Genomic DNA, 15429 nt, shown 5'->3' with positions numbered 1-15429 from the left:
GAGGAAATATTTAAAGCTCAGGAAATTCAAGACTTGAGAAAACAAAAAATAAAATTATTGATTCGATATCGCGACGTAAATAAAAACTCTCCACTACATTGACAACCCCGTCGGGCCAGTAGAAAAAATATCATGAATTCCAAATGGAAGCAATACGTTGAATGCATTCTGGGTGCTTAGAGGCCATCGAGAAGCGATCCATTAGACTACCTCGTAATTTACATTTGAATTTACATTCTCGTATACACCTTGAATGCAATATAGAGGCAAGTGGTACCCCGGGTTCACACACGTATCACATAGTTACTGTACTTGGTTAGGGGGAGGTGGAGGGCAAGCAGAGGGATGAGGGGGAGGGTCCTCTCGCCAAGGTGCAGAGACACCTAGCATCCTCTAATCAAGCCTCCGTCCATCTGCATACGAATGTAACGCCCTGAGAGATAGTCTCGATTGAAACTCCGAGTCAGAATGGTTGCGGTGCCGACTTACCGCCGATGAGAGCTTAAGTGTATTCCCCTGACCCCTTTTGACGATCCTGTCTACGTACCATCATGACGGACGTACTCCATAAAACTACTGGATCGTTTGCTCACTTGTTGAATTTGTTGTGAGGGTGAAGGGGCGAAAGGGACAAGGGACATGACAGTTAGATATTTTTTGAAGAGTTAATATACTCGTTGGAGCTCGGGGAAGATCGAGATCCGATGGATTCGGTCTCGTTTGGTCTTGGCCGACTGTTGGCCGTTCCTCATCTCATCGTAGAGTGATTATAGATTCTCTCCTCAGCAGAATAATTCCTCGATACCATAATTAATACTCAGTAATTCCACAGCTCTTCGTATTCATCAATAAATTGGCATTTGTGAGTATCCGACTTGCCAATTGTCAATGAACCCAGGAATCAGATGTGATTAAATATATATTGGATTTTTAAGCAAGACTGCGGGTCTGATATAGTCATGGAAAGGCAAAGGAGCTTACGAGATTTCCTCCTTCATTTCATTTTCCGCATATCAGACGGGAATTTCCTCATGTATCTGTCTCCTCTTTCCCTTTTTTTTCCTCTAATTTCTCCCATTCCGTACCCACCCATATACGTACCCTCCCGCTCCTCCCGTCCCTCTCCCTCGCCCTTTTTTTTCCTTTCTCTCTCTCTTCTCGAGCCCATCGAAGCGAAGGATTGAATCAAAATCTCGTCTCGTGTTTCACAGCAACGATTCCAAATTAATTTTTCTTCCCACCCCTTTTTCCATCAATTCTACACCCTCTCACCTCCCCAACTCCTCTATCGTCCTCGTTGTCGGTTGTTCTTGCATGCGTACAAGCCCTCGAATAGAAGGTACAATGTATACAAGCGCTGGCTGCTCATTTGCGACGGTGAACACGTACACGGGTACTAAGGAAAGGCCATTTTTTTTCTTTTACGAAGGCACCCGGTGGGCCAGGGAATGGGGGAGGTGGTGAGGGGTGGATGTGGGGGGTGGGTCCGATGCATCGTAACATCCATAACAAAGAACCTGGTCCAAGGAGGCGTGCAGGCCGTTAAGTGCGCCATTTTACGGCGACTTCCCCTTAACTTCCTCGACACTTCATTTCTTTGAGAAAACCAATCTCTCCTATAGTTAGTGGATAATGATTTCCTCGGTATTGCAGCTTGCGTTGTAAATTACGGATGTGAAAAAATGGGGGAGGCTATCATTAGATAATGAGGGAATGGAGCAACGTCGGGATGAATTATCTGCCTGAGGAATATCTTTTGAATTTTTTTTTTAATCCAGGGATTCCGTGGAGCTTTTCCAAGAGCTTTTTGGGAGGAATAAAAACCGAAAAAACTTTCGTAAGCGGTAAAAGAAATTTATTTTTCACCCGATTTTCGAAAGACAATTTTTTTAGACCTCTTCGTGAAAAATTGAAAAGTAAATTTATTATTTAGAATTTTTAAAAATACAAGAGTCTGAACCCTTGTGCCTTCACCCCCTGATTTTATTGCACTTCAATAACTAATCGATTTTTCAAAAAATCTTGAGAATAATATTTAATTGGTAAAATTACATTTTTCTCTGAATGTGGTTTTGCACACGTAAGCCATTATTATTGGGGTAGTTTATCATCGGTCTCTGTGGATACGCAAGTCGTTGCTTGAAACAGCATTATAGCGGTGGCAGAGTACTTGGCCAGGAAGAAGGAAGATCGTAAACCGTATACACCTCAACCCAGTATTTTCCACCACCTTTGCACCCCCCCTGCAACACTTCTACCCTCACCGACCGGCGAAAGCGGCAAAGAGGCTGCTAAAGGCGTAGAATATTAAGCGGTGAAGTAAACACGCATCCCGGTTTAGACGGGGTAATAAAGTGCCCCAACCGGCAATAAAAGTAGCCGTGAAATTTATCACCCTTATTCGTCTAATAACCAGGACCTTTTACGGGTGCGATCCCTACCGTTGATAACTTCATTCGTATCTCTTGCGATTTTCACTGGTGGCGGTGTCATCATTATCATTCACGGGAACCCCTTCGTTGAGTTGGTCTGTTCAGTGCTCCACATTTGCATGAATTTATGGTATATATTGTAATGGACCCGGAGCTTTAGGGGTGGAAATGCTCCAGTATTGAGGAGATGGTTAACAGTGGAGCGAAGAGTTGAATAAAAATTACCTGAGTGACCTTCTGGATAGAAGAGTATTTGGATTTTAAATTGAGTTCGGAGATCTTCGGAAGGATCTTCCGTTTATTTTTTGATCTTCAGCTTTTGGGGTGTTTTTGAAAGAGTACAGGAGGGTTTCAAGGACAGGTGGCAAATAAATTCCGATCAATTATGAAAATCGTAGTTGAGACGAAGCAATAACTCCACCTCCCCGCCCGATCACCCACCAATTCTCCCCCATTTTCCGGCAATTTCCCGAAAATTGGATAAATTTTCGTCCATTAAAGTCTCTCCCAGAGGATGCAATTATAGTTAAGGACTGTTGCATCAGTGACATTGTCTGGGAATATGATAAGCACCGTAGAATATCCACCTGAGTGTGGGCCAGTGGTACCTAATTACGGAAAAGCCCTCGGGCAATGCTGGAAATGGGTGTCCTATCTCCTTTGAGGTGATGGTACACAGCCATTAACTTCCCTACCAATAGCTGTAATTAACGACAACTCAAGACACTTGATGAACACCACCATCGCCCGTAAACCCTATCAACAACCCAAGAAAAACTTAAAAAAAAAAAATATGTATTAATTTTCCAATTTTATCCTAAATTGCTTATTGGATAGTGTTGGGGTGGTTTGTGAATTTCTAAAGGACCGATAAATTCCGTGCAATTCAACTTTACGGATAAACCGTTTCCCAATTTTCGTGAAATGAACTGGCTTGGCACAAGCAAAGCGGTTTTCCCTTCGGTAAGGGCGAAATGCACCAAGGGCAACGGTGCGGCAACGCGTGGCAACTTGGTTGCTAGCCGATTAGACTGGTTTGGATGATGGTAGTAGTGGGCATACTCACAAGTTTTCGGGTATATCGGTCCAATTACCGGGACGAGGGTGAATCTGCCAACTAAGAACTCTTCGCCCAGTTTAGTACAGAAAAGGTGGGGGTGGTATGGGAGGTGGGTGAGCGGAGGGGTCGGTGGGGGGGTGGGAGTGAGTGAGAGGTGGAATGTCGACTGTATTTTCCGCTCACCCTATATATCTAATCCCGATTATTAATTAAATCTCGTGCATAAAGCTGTTTCGGGTGGGAAACTCCGAAATATATTGCTCTTGTATCGGGTAATTAATGCGTCAGGGTGGCCGATGAATTTTCTACCAGGACAAGTGCCCAATTCTGATGTCTCTGGGAGGGGGTGAATTTTCATAATTCTGGGGTATGTAATTTTACGGGGAATTAACGGAATTACGTGGTGGGAGTGAGTCCGGTGTGACAGATGTAACGAGGTAGGATACAAGGAGCCAAAGCTATTCAGTGGAAAATCGATTGTCGTCATCAGAGAAGGACAGGAAGGGCCCAATGGGTTTTGGTGATAGTAGGGTGAAACGGTTGTACGTTCGATGGGTCGAAGGGTCCCCTTTAATAGGGGTTTCTCGAATCACTCAGGTGAGGCTCCAGTAATTTGTAGGTATGGCACTTCATCAACCTTTGGCAGCGTCCCAGTGGGTGATGACTGGATTTGGGGTAATTCAAGGTCTTTTGGATGATTCTGGTGGTGCAGGAGTTGAAGATGAGTAGATATTATTCAATCGTTTGGTCTAGTGTTGATAATATTTTTAGTTCCGTCCCTAATAAGGGGTAAATATTCAAAATTATATTACCGATGAATATTTATAAGTTCCTATTTTATTAATGCTGTATAATAAATTTTTAAAAATTATCTGTATTATTAGAAATAATATTACTATTTCAATATCAATGAAAAAAATTTTTTCATATGATATAACAGGATGTACGTATGTTATAAAAAAATATATAAGGACATGTGTCAAATTTTATGGCGCGATAAAAAAGCTTCGATGACACTTAATATGTTCTTAATTTTCTGGATAATTAAAGACCAATGAGAGGCTTTTTTTTTCTATTAGACAAAAATATTAATGTTCCATTCTACGGTTTTTACAAATAATTTTACAATTATTTTTAAATATGGGAGGCACATTAAAAAATTCCATCCAATTCAATTTTCTGTGTTTCTATTTTTTTTATGGCAATAAATAAATACGGAGGGGTGGAAAAATAGGAGAAATATTGAATATGTGAAAGGGAAGGACCAAGTGAAGCTTCTAATCCTGCATATTTCTATATGAAATTATCTCAAATGACTGCTTACCGAGTCACATGCCCGGAGTTTTCTGCAGACGATTGAGCATCTCTCGATATCCATTTGAATAGAATGGCAAAGGGGTTGGCGTCTATCGGCAAAGCTACTGGGACAAAATGCTGCATGGACGAGGGTGGCTATTACAATTAGTCGCCATTATGGATAGGGTGAGTTTAGCTGTAGCGTCACATCGACCAAACGGTTCCACCCCCGGATGACCGAGGTAACCCGTCAGTCTATCATTGCGAATCTACCGCGTATGCTCTGGTCTCTCTACCAAAAAGCTCTCGTACGATTTACCCCTCTCCCCTTGGTTCGTTCAAAAATACCCGCCTTTGCTACTCATTCCCAGCGCTTTCCACCCCGTCTCACCCTATTGCTGCCGTCGTTGTCCTCTGGCCGCACTGGTACCCAGTCACACCGACGTAATTACAAGCATTCATTTCACACTAAAAGCTGGGGATGTGGATGAGTCCCGTGCGAGAGCTTTCACAATTTTTATTATTATTTTTTTTCTTCGAGTTGATTTTTTTTTTATCTGAAACTCGAAGCGATTGCAGGACAGCACTATCGGGTGCATTTGAGTTTGCCGATTGTCGAATTCAAATTCCGGTGTTCGTGGTAGAAAAATTTTGAATGTGTTATTCGTCTTCACATTTTATTTTTAATTAGGAACTAATTAAGTCCGTATTTTTTCTTAATTTGTTCTGTACGATGGCCTCATTATCCCATCGCTTCCAATAAACTTTTTAAAGTCACCAGGGAGATCTTCCGAAGATCTCTCGATGATTCCTTCCAAGATTTCTGGAACATCTTCGACGGACAGAATTTTTTACGAGATATAAAACACTCATCCCCATGTTCTCAGCCCTTACATTTGATTTTTTTCAATTCACCCTCCCCTTCAAGGACATCTGCTGTGTACACTGTACTTTGAACATTTCTGCAAGGAGTTCGCCGACGTTATAGTTCACGGGCTTATGAAAATAGCGTCTTCATATGGGAGAGTAAAGAATGAACCAATCTCGCGTATGATCGAGCATTTCGATTTCATACTGGAGCGTATTATCCATACAATGATTGCCTATATACACGAAGTAGTCTGCGTAGAAAAAATAGAGCGAGTGCATCTCGTAAAGCTCGAACTATTTGTTTTTTTTTTAAGATTTTTTTTCTTCCTTTTTTTTGATTCATGGAACATGGGACCCAATCAGGCGCCCTTGGCTCTCTACGCCCGAATATAAATGCCCTCCATTTCATCTATATAATCATGGGAGTGTGAAATTAACCAGCCAATTCTGCAGTCAACCGCGAACCTTGCACGCATCACCGAGAAAGCACCAACCTGCAGGCCAATCGGGTATTGACTACATCCATCTTTTTTTCGTGGCCATCCAATTCAAAATGCCATTAAAATTTTTATTTCCAAACATTTTTTCATCGATGACTGGATATTGTACATCTCATTTTTTCATTTTTCTGAAATATCTCCGAATCCAAGACAGATAGCAGGATTTTTGACAGGACATTTATTGTAGCTGTGACCTGGCCCCACAAAAAAGGTCCCAATAAAAAGTTTTCTATCTCATCCAGATTCGGAGATATTTACAAAAATAGATCTGCAGTCAAACTGAATGATCTTAGTTAACAACATCGCAACTGAAATATTCCTTTGGACGAGAAAATTCCTTTCTCCATTCGATTTTTTAACTAACAATCATCTCACCCCAATTTCGTACACTACCACCCCCTCCCCCCCATATTTTCAATGAATCCGTTTGGAAACAATTTGATCCGTCCAGTTTGACTACCACCTGATTTCCACAATTTCCCGTAATGAACTCAGCGGTTGAAATAACTGAGTCAAACCGAAGTGAATTCGTTAATTCTCCCGGATTACCATTAATTTCTTAATTAATGTACCCTCTAAATGGAATGAAGAGTAAAGTTATTCGGTAAATTTTCAGCCAAGATCTCTGAGCAAAGGATGATGCGTTCAAGCGTCAGACTTCTCCACCAGTCGTCTTTCTTATTTTCTCTCTCTTCGATCTTTTTTTTTATTTTCTTTTTTTTTCAACTCCTCAACCGAAGTTTGTCCCGTCTTGGCTTGAGTAAGTAATACGGGAGGAAAAAGGGAACATAGAATTTGCGGAGAGCACTGGAAGTCCAGGAGCGTTGAGAACACTCGCACCGTTGAGGGAAAACGTCGAGTGAGTCTGTCTGGTAATATTAATAAGTAGAAAGGTACGTTGGGGGGATGGGGTTGGGCGGTGGGGGTGAGATAGGTTGGGCTGTTGGAGAGTTAGAAAAGTTGGTTTGATCAGTCGTACCAACTCGGACCGGTCGGGTAGAAAACTGAAGAGAGAGAAATTCAGGGGGAGATATTCAAGCACTAGACCACATCAGACGGACAACTCCATCGCACCAAAGCTGTTAGCATAATTACAATACCTCTGGCACTGGCTAGCCGACTTTCCGCTTACTTCAAAAATCACTTCTCTTTCTGCATTACTCGGTGGGATATTTATTCGCTCCTCCGCGAATCCCCGGGAATTTAACATTCACGATCCCATCGCCGAATCTATTAGTCTGACGTGGACCATCATTACGTGAGTAAGGGAGAGTCATCAGTTTCACATCAAATCAGATGGACATCTCCATTATCTTCAGTGTCTTGTGCATTCGCTGGTTTTTAATTGTTAGGGCTGTTTAACATATTTATGACGTCATCGCCTTTGGTGGGTTATTTAATTGAGATGAACGGGCACAAGTTTTCAAATATATTTTCTCCATTTCCGGAAAATTCTGAGAGATTTTTTTATGAAGATGGACAGGGGAGGGGGGAGGCATAATTCATCGAAGTCTTGAGTGATTCTGGAGGACAGGGGGCAGTATAGGAGGGAAACTCTCGATAACGATATTTCCATTAAATCAGATTTACTGTCCCTCCCCTGAAAATTATTACCGCATTTTCCGTGAAATTTCGCAAAATTTCTAATCGTGTACACGCTCCCTGTAGTTTATGACGATCACCCACCCCTAACGAACGTATATACCGTACATATCCCATGTCTATTACACATGATAGACTGCCGTTTGGGAAGCGTAAGGGCGCCAAGCTGAATCAGCTATGGTCAGCCAGCCGAGACACCCCCATGGTACCATCTATGTCTCCATTTCTTTCATTTCTCCCATTCAGACCTAATTTCTCCCCCTCGCAAAACTCGCATCCCTTGTTGCTGAGACAAAGGCTCAATATTTTCTTGCAAAACAATTTAAAGTTGCCAATTCACTCCACCAACATTTTAGCAATAAAAATGCTGTCTTTCCTAAACTTCGAGATGTTCCCAAAAAAATCCTGGGCCCGTAGCGAGGCGTCGCCGACAGTTGACCGAGGAATCGCCAACATTGGCCCACTGTTGGCCCTTCCTCATCGCCTACCAGAGTATCCAGAAGTCATTTAATGTCCCTTCCCCTTCAAATTACCTGATTAAAAATATTTAATCAGTTCCTCACGAACTTCAGAAAAGATCTGGATGCCCTAAAATCTCGCGACTTCCCCGAGGGCCAGGAATTGAAGTACTCGGGGAATGGATGCGATGTCTCCTGGAAATGCATTTTTAAACTCTTACAAATTCCTTCTGGCGCAGTATCCGATATTCTTTTCTCGATATATCGAAGTGCAGAAACATGCTGCCGACGTTGGAAACTCCCCCCTTCCCTCTCACCCTCTGAATCACCAATCCGGTGTCTTTTTCACTCAATTGGGGAGTGAGGAAGACGAAGTGGAATTGGAAATTCACCGGGAAAAAAATAAAAACAGGAGAACCACGGGGTTGGAATGGAAATGGACCAGAGTGACGGAGTTGCGTTTGTCGTTGGTAATGAAGCGGATTAGTCAGAGTGACGGAGGGGTGTAATTCCCCAGGCAAATGACGTCGATTGTGTAACGAACACACATCGCGACACAATCGCTCAACTTCACCTGGTGAACCAACTCGTTCAGTTATCGGGTACTTTTTTAGAACTACCTGCAACACTCCGATGATTTTTTTTACTCACCCCCATTGGCACAGCAGTGTCCATAAATTTTCGCGAATCAGCTTCACCCATATATCGGTTTCTCATGGGGTGGGGGTAGTGGGGAGGGTGAAAAAAAAAATGAGTCTGTGGCCAGTGAATCGCGATCGGTAGCTTGTAAGACGGCAAAAACCATCGACTCAGAAATATAAAAAAACACGGTGATAGAGGAGGGGGTGGGAAGGAGGGGGTGGAAGCAACAAGAGCGTTAAAAAGTAGAAAAGTGGACGAAGGCAGTAACCAACACTAGGGTGAACGCAGTGGTTTGATCCCATGGGGCCCACCCAAACGGTGCGAGTGGCCGGAAATGATTACTCGTGATTTAAGAGGCTCTCCACTGCTGCCCAGCCGGATGTATTTAACCTGCTTGAAGGGCCATGCCCTGTTTTATCGGTGGAGTGCAGAAATCGCCGGAGCTTGGACACCAACACCCGCCTCTGCCGCCTTTGACCACTTTCTCATTCCGTCGTTCGCCGATTTTTTTTTTCTCTTTCACATCGAGGCGACCGCCCTCGGTTTTCATCTTCACATTTTCCGGGGGATTTTTTGGGGGAAAGGAGAAAGGGGTGGGGTGAAATTCGGAAAGTCCCCGACCCCGCGAAACACCTGAAAAAGTCTGGAGTTATGTATTAATATCGACCTGATCAATATCAAATTGTGATTCCGTCAACTGATGCCTGGAACTACCGGGGTATCATCGGTGAACCGCGACGTGCCAGGGTTAACCGAGCGATAGATGGCCCCGGGAGCCGCAATCGTGTCCGTTGGCCAGTGGCGAGAGGGTTCTCGGTGGCCAGGTAGTTGTACCCTCTCGAGACAAGTACCACCATCAACATGGTAACGCCCTAGTAACTGCTTGGTAAGTCGTCGCACTGGATATGCTGTTCGTAGCTCTGCATCATCGTCAGTCCAGCGTTACAAGGTGAAACTGGCGGATAGCCTTCCGTGAAATTCAAAAAGGGACAGGGGATGGTGGTACGTCCATACATCCTGCTTGATGGCCTCTTCATCAGGGATCACACGTTGAATCTCTTGATTGAAGTCAACATGTCGACAATCAAAAGCAATACGTGTGTACAATCACACTGACAATGAATTTGGGTTATATTTGCTGTTCCAGTGTTTCGTGGACTGTCAATTTCTCGTGTATCATGACGCGAGGGAGGGGGGGGGGGTGGGGGTGGGAGGGGATGATGTGGGGGTTTTGTATGAAGGGGGTAATTCTTGGAGCAGTTTGGGAATCCCATTGCGTTACCCGGGTAATGCCGTTCTCTTGTTTCTCTTCCGCTTCGGTGAAGGGTGTATTGTGGTCGTAGCGATCCCATTACCACGGCCAGTGTTTGGTGCCAGTCAGGAGGATGGACGGGCTCGATGCATCGGGCTCGTTTGCAATTAATTTGCATTTGACAATTGTCTAATTATTTTATCGGATCAATTTTTTTTTCGGACGATTTTGTGATGAGAATTTTGGAAATTTTTGTCACGATCCCACTGAGCAGACGCGGATTTCTGGTTAAAATTGCACCCCGGAGGGCGATACGGGGGATGAAATAACTCAATCGGTCTTCAGGTTAACTCTATTATATTTCTTTGTTGGGGAAATTGCCAAATTGGCGATTATTGGGGGGTAAAGTGGTGGCTGAAATGTCGAAAAAAATTTTGGAAATGATTTTAAAAATTTTCATCGTCTCAGAAAAATTTGAATTAATTTTTTAATAGGGGATAGAGTGGCAGAGAAGGGGTTAGATAGCATATCCTTTGCTTTGTTAGGAGGACAATAGGCGGGGATTCAGTGGTTGTGACCCAGTCGTGGTCAGACTATTTCGCGTAAATATTAAATTGATATTTCGTGAATCGTTGTCAGGTACAGGGACATTAGATTATTCAGCGTCGTCCAGTCGAAATTTCATCTCTAGACCTAAATATCGTCTCTTATTCCCCAGCGGTGAATTTCCTCGTGACCCTCACCCCTCGTAACCGGCGCCCAACCAACTGTAGTCACCTCCGGGAGAGACCGGTCGACCTTTTGTTGGACACAATGCGTGGCTTATACGAAAGTTCAATATTTTTCAACAAGGAGAACACTTTTATCTCGTTACAAAGTTTGTTTGACTGACAAACACAGTTGCATAGCCGTGGGATAATTGATCACTACATTATTAGAGAGGACATGTGTGTTGTCTTTTATCGATTGCCTCTCTATGTCAAGGGTATGTGTACCATTGTTCCACTGCCTTCGGCATGAGTAATCCGAGAATGACTAGAGGATGACCAGACACTGATAAAAATTTTTGGTGTCTCTTCCGAAATTAATTTAATTAATTGGCACTTCGGGAATTCGTGTCGCGTTGGAAATTCAGGAGAATCTCAGGGAGTGGAGGGATGAAAAATCACGGGGGTCATTGATTTTTTGATTAAATGATGTGGAAAGTGATAAAATGATTGACTTTCTCATCGAATTATTTTAGGAAAATTCCGAAAAATTCATAAATGTCAGGGAGTGATTTAATTTTTTATAAAAATTACCCTTCAGTCTCCCCCCTTTCATTTCAATACTTGACAAAAATTAATATATGGCGGTCACACTTTATTGTAGGCCAGAGAAATTTTTTTCTCATGAAGAAGAGAATGATTTGATCCGTAAATTTTCCAAAATTCCTCGCAAATTTGTCAACAAAATGACAAGATTATCAGTTTGAGGATAATTGGATAAATTGATTTCACATGTTGCTCCATCACTCGCAAAGTTTCTCGACTTCTGAATGGGGCGCCAAGTTTACGAAGCACGTGTCGAGCTTTTAATGGAGAATCGAAAGCAGAAGGAACTCGTCGTGATAGTTGACACATCACTAACACCCGATTGGCAATTCTGTATTTGCTAAAGGGCAAGGGAACATCTACATACATATGCACGCCAACGTAGTCTTGGGGGTATTATCAAACAGCCAGCAATCACACTTCTGCAACTGTGCCCAATATTGGATACCCAACCTTACTCCGGAGTTGCCACCACTGATGACTTACTTTCCACCTCAGGAATACAAATGCAAGGGTAGAAAGTGGAATACACATACAGACGACAAACCTTACGGTTGACAAACAAAGCATTTGAGATTGAACAGACACGCAATTTCCGTGCGTGTCATGCAAATTCTGGCAAATTAATTTCTGTCACTCACGCCAGTTTGTGATCAGTTGCTGAATGTTTTGGGATATAAATCATAATTTGTTGTTGATCTATTTATTTTTATGATGCCAGAAAGACACGAGGATATCCCCAAAACCATTTACAGTCGTCAAACTGATTAAAAAACCTGAGAAAAATTACCTGAAATATCTTAATTAATTCTGAATATCTAAAGAAATAAAAATTTACGATAAATTACCGAAAAGTTAATTAATTGCTCGGGACAATTACCGACAACGACAATTATTGTTTGGGGGTAGGTTTGGAAGGGAGTTTTTTAATAGCATGTTCCAAAATCAAATTCAGAACTTCTTCAAAACAAATATTTCCTCCCCAAAAGCTTCGAAAGCACCGTTTGGATCGTCAGGGGGATCGTTCCAGGAGCTTTCGACACTAATTTTTTAACTCAGGATATTGTTCACCATAATTACCAAACTGTTCACCAAATTTCATTAAACTTTTTCCCACGTAAAAATGAATTAATGCAGACGATGTGGAACGCCAGGTTGTGCTTATGCGAATTGGTTGAGCTTCAATAGTATCGCGGCTCCCTTTGCCCGCTTTTCTGGTCCTCATGCAGATGCAGAGGTGGGGGATGGAGTCAGGCAGAGGGGGTTGTGGAGGGTGCGGTGAGGGATGGTTGTCTACCCATCCGAAGATCTGAGGAATAGTTGAGAGTTGACGAGTCGATAGGATGGGCTCATACGTCTCAAAATCCCAAGGCAAATCTCACGGACGATGAAACTTCCCTCTCCACCCCTACCTCCCCTCCCTCCCCGCCCACCATTCTTACTCCCAAAACCTACATACCTTTGGGTATGGCCAAAGCTTTGTAGAAATTCCCATACGCATGGTTTCTTAAACTTGAGAAAAAAAAGTTTATCCAGAAAAATATTCAACCACCAAATATTGTTGGAACAATTTTAGCAGATGAAGGGTTTTTACTTTGTAACGGGCCATCTTACCAATCTCTTTGGTTATTTCATGTGGACTTATTCAGGAATTTTTTTGCGGATAGTGGAGGAAAAGTTTTGGAGAGTTTGGCTTTGGATGGGTGTAATCACGGAGATGGATCATCGGCTTTGCGAGGTTACTGGAGATTTCCGAGTATTTCAACGAGGGCTATTTGCGGAAAAGAGAGTTTTCCGGACTTTAGATGACCGGGAATGACGGAATTTTGCATATGTTTTCAATTGAAATGGGTGAAGTCATCGATTTCCCAGCGAAATTCCAATTTACAATGGAATTGAAATTATTCGAACGGTTATTTTGTTACGTCGTAAAATTGATTGGTTCTTTGAAGAATTTTTGAGTAGAAGAATCTGCCGGAGATTATTTCGATTTTCTTGGATCAGACGAATTTTATAATCAGACGAAAGAGATTCAGGCGATGAATTTTCCAAGAAATAATTCATTTTCTCGAATTTCTATCGAAGACAATTTGAAAAAATATGTTTTTGAAAGATCCTATACTTCGCCGATCTTCAACAAAATATTGTCCCTCGAAAATCGTCGAATAAAATTTGTTTTCGGAAAATCTTTCAAACAATAAATTATATTTCAAAGAAATCGTCACTTGCAAATTATTTTGTCGACCCAAAAACCTCTGGGGAACGATATTTTGCCGAATCTTCCAAAATTTCAGAAATGTTCCCAAGCCGGTTACTATTCACTATCCGAATGGCCTCTAAAACCCCATAAATTCGCTAATGACGTCAGAGACGTCACGTGCACGAACGACGCAGTAAAAATGTCCAGACCTATAATTTCCATTATGTCCAAATGAGAAATGAATATTCGGTGCAATTATCGAGTGTTCATTAATTACCCCGCGATCACGTGTTCAATGCATCCATCCACCTTGCGACCGGTGACACAGATGTTCGCGATTGTTCAAGGCAATGCGGAAGTAAATGACATGCTACTGAAAACTACCTATAAATGCAATCGATGACGCCGACGGGCAACTGCACATTCGGACTGACTTCACCAGCGATGCAGCGCTCACTGATCTGTTTGTTGGCAGCAGCCACCGCCGCCGCGGCCGCGGGTCTTTACGGGGGTGTCAATGTTGACAAGGACTCGGTAAGTGACCAATCAAAATAACCAATACGCACAATCCTCCCTCACGACGCACATCACGACGTCCCGTGATTTTTCCAGGCGGGAATTCAAGGACAAATAGTCTTTCCAAAAATTCCGGGATTCAACAGTCCGCCGTTGGGTCTCAACCTCTTCCCGGCGCCCCAGTCCCAAAATCAGCAGCAATCATCATCCAGCGGATCGTCCATTTTCGATCCTTTCGGACTATTCAGACCCCGGCAGAATCAGCCGCCCAGGAATCCGCCGAGACGCGGACAAAATCCGTTCGCGTTGAATATTCCAAATGTTGAGGATTTAATTCCCCAAATTCCCAGCAACATCAACACCACCGACCTCGATATCCCCCAACTTCCACCACTTCCCGGCGTTCCAGCTGTGCCTGGCCTCCAGGAGGCTATCCAACTGGCTCGGGAGCATCTCAACATCAGCCTGGGAATCGGCGCTGATTTGATCGATGGCATTCAACAAGCGATCGAGGAAGCACTGAACAGTGACGATCCCACTGATTCCATACGCATTCTGGTTACAACAATTTTAAATGCTTATCTCGATGTTGCACGCAATTGTCCAGTTATGATTATTGGTTTTCGCGTGCTGCAAGAGGGCATCCGCCTGGCTGGCGAGGTCGCCAAATCAGTTCGAAATGTCCTCGTAGGACAGGTAACTACGTGAGTTATGAAACATCGAAGATTGATAGATTACGACAGAAACATAAATTAAATAAACATTCAATTCTGTGAACATATCCATTGGCCGTATTGCGTAATAAATATTACTGATGGGATTCAATTATTTTTAAGTTCATTAATATTTAATTTAGTTTCAATTAATCAATTAATTGATACACAACAACTGAAACGAAGACAATGCACCCCAGCCCCAACTGAAAACCCACCTGAAACGTGGGAATAAAAAATTCCAACCAATTATTAAAACATTTAACACTAAAGTGATAGTAATGTGTCAATTAATCGCAAACGAAATTCTCCCCCTCTCCCTCTCCCCCACAGGTACTAATTCGTCATTTCGTACGCATTGACTGTCCACCATTGAAACCTAATTCTACGTGATTAAATACACCGTCACGATAATGCTTGTAAATTGGCCAAATTATGTGACGCTCGACCCTGGCCAACGAAGGGAATGGCCGATTAACATACGCATCATCTGGACACCGAGTCAACCTAAAATTTGCATCGCTACGTGTCGAACGAGCACTTGATCTCCTGGGAGTCTGACCCATGTACGTCTC

General features: G+C 42.8%; 1 protein-coding gene across 1 annotated transcript; it reads left to right on the top strand.

Moving 5' to 3' along the window:
* The first annotated feature begins 14000 nt into the window (after positions 1–14000).
* On the top strand, positions 14001–14966 carry LOC135170480 (uncharacterized). The gene is made up of 2 exons (XM_064136330.1): positions 14001–14159; positions 14238–14966. The coding sequence occupies exons 1-2, from the start codon at positions 14016–14018 to the stop codon at positions 14847–14849; spliced, it is 756 nt and encodes a 251-aa protein (XP_063992400.1). The 5' UTR covers positions 14001–14015; the 3' UTR covers positions 14850–14966.
* Positions 14967–15429: the final 463 nt, after the last annotated feature.

This window comes from Diachasmimorpha longicaudata, chromosome 17 (genome assembly GCF_034640455.1).
Source record: "Diachasmimorpha longicaudata isolate KC_UGA_2023 chromosome 17, iyDiaLong2, whole genome shotgun sequence".
In the NCBI taxonomy this organism is placed as follows: domain Eukaryota; kingdom Metazoa; phylum Arthropoda; class Insecta; order Hymenoptera; family Braconidae; genus Diachasmimorpha; species Diachasmimorpha longicaudata.
The sequence above is the reverse complement of the archived record's forward strand: the minus strand, read 5'-3'. Positions and strand labels throughout refer to the sequence as shown.

Bases quoted from the DNA above. Each gene is read 5' to 3' on its own strand.
- LOC135170480 (XM_064136330.1), top strand. From the start codon at position 14,016: ATGCAATCGATGACGCCGACGGGCAACTGCACATTCGGACTGACTTCA. The intron at 14,160-14,237 runs GTAAGTGACCAA...TGATTTTTCCAG, and splicing joins TCAATGTTGACAAGGACTCG to GCGGGAATTCAAGGACAAAT.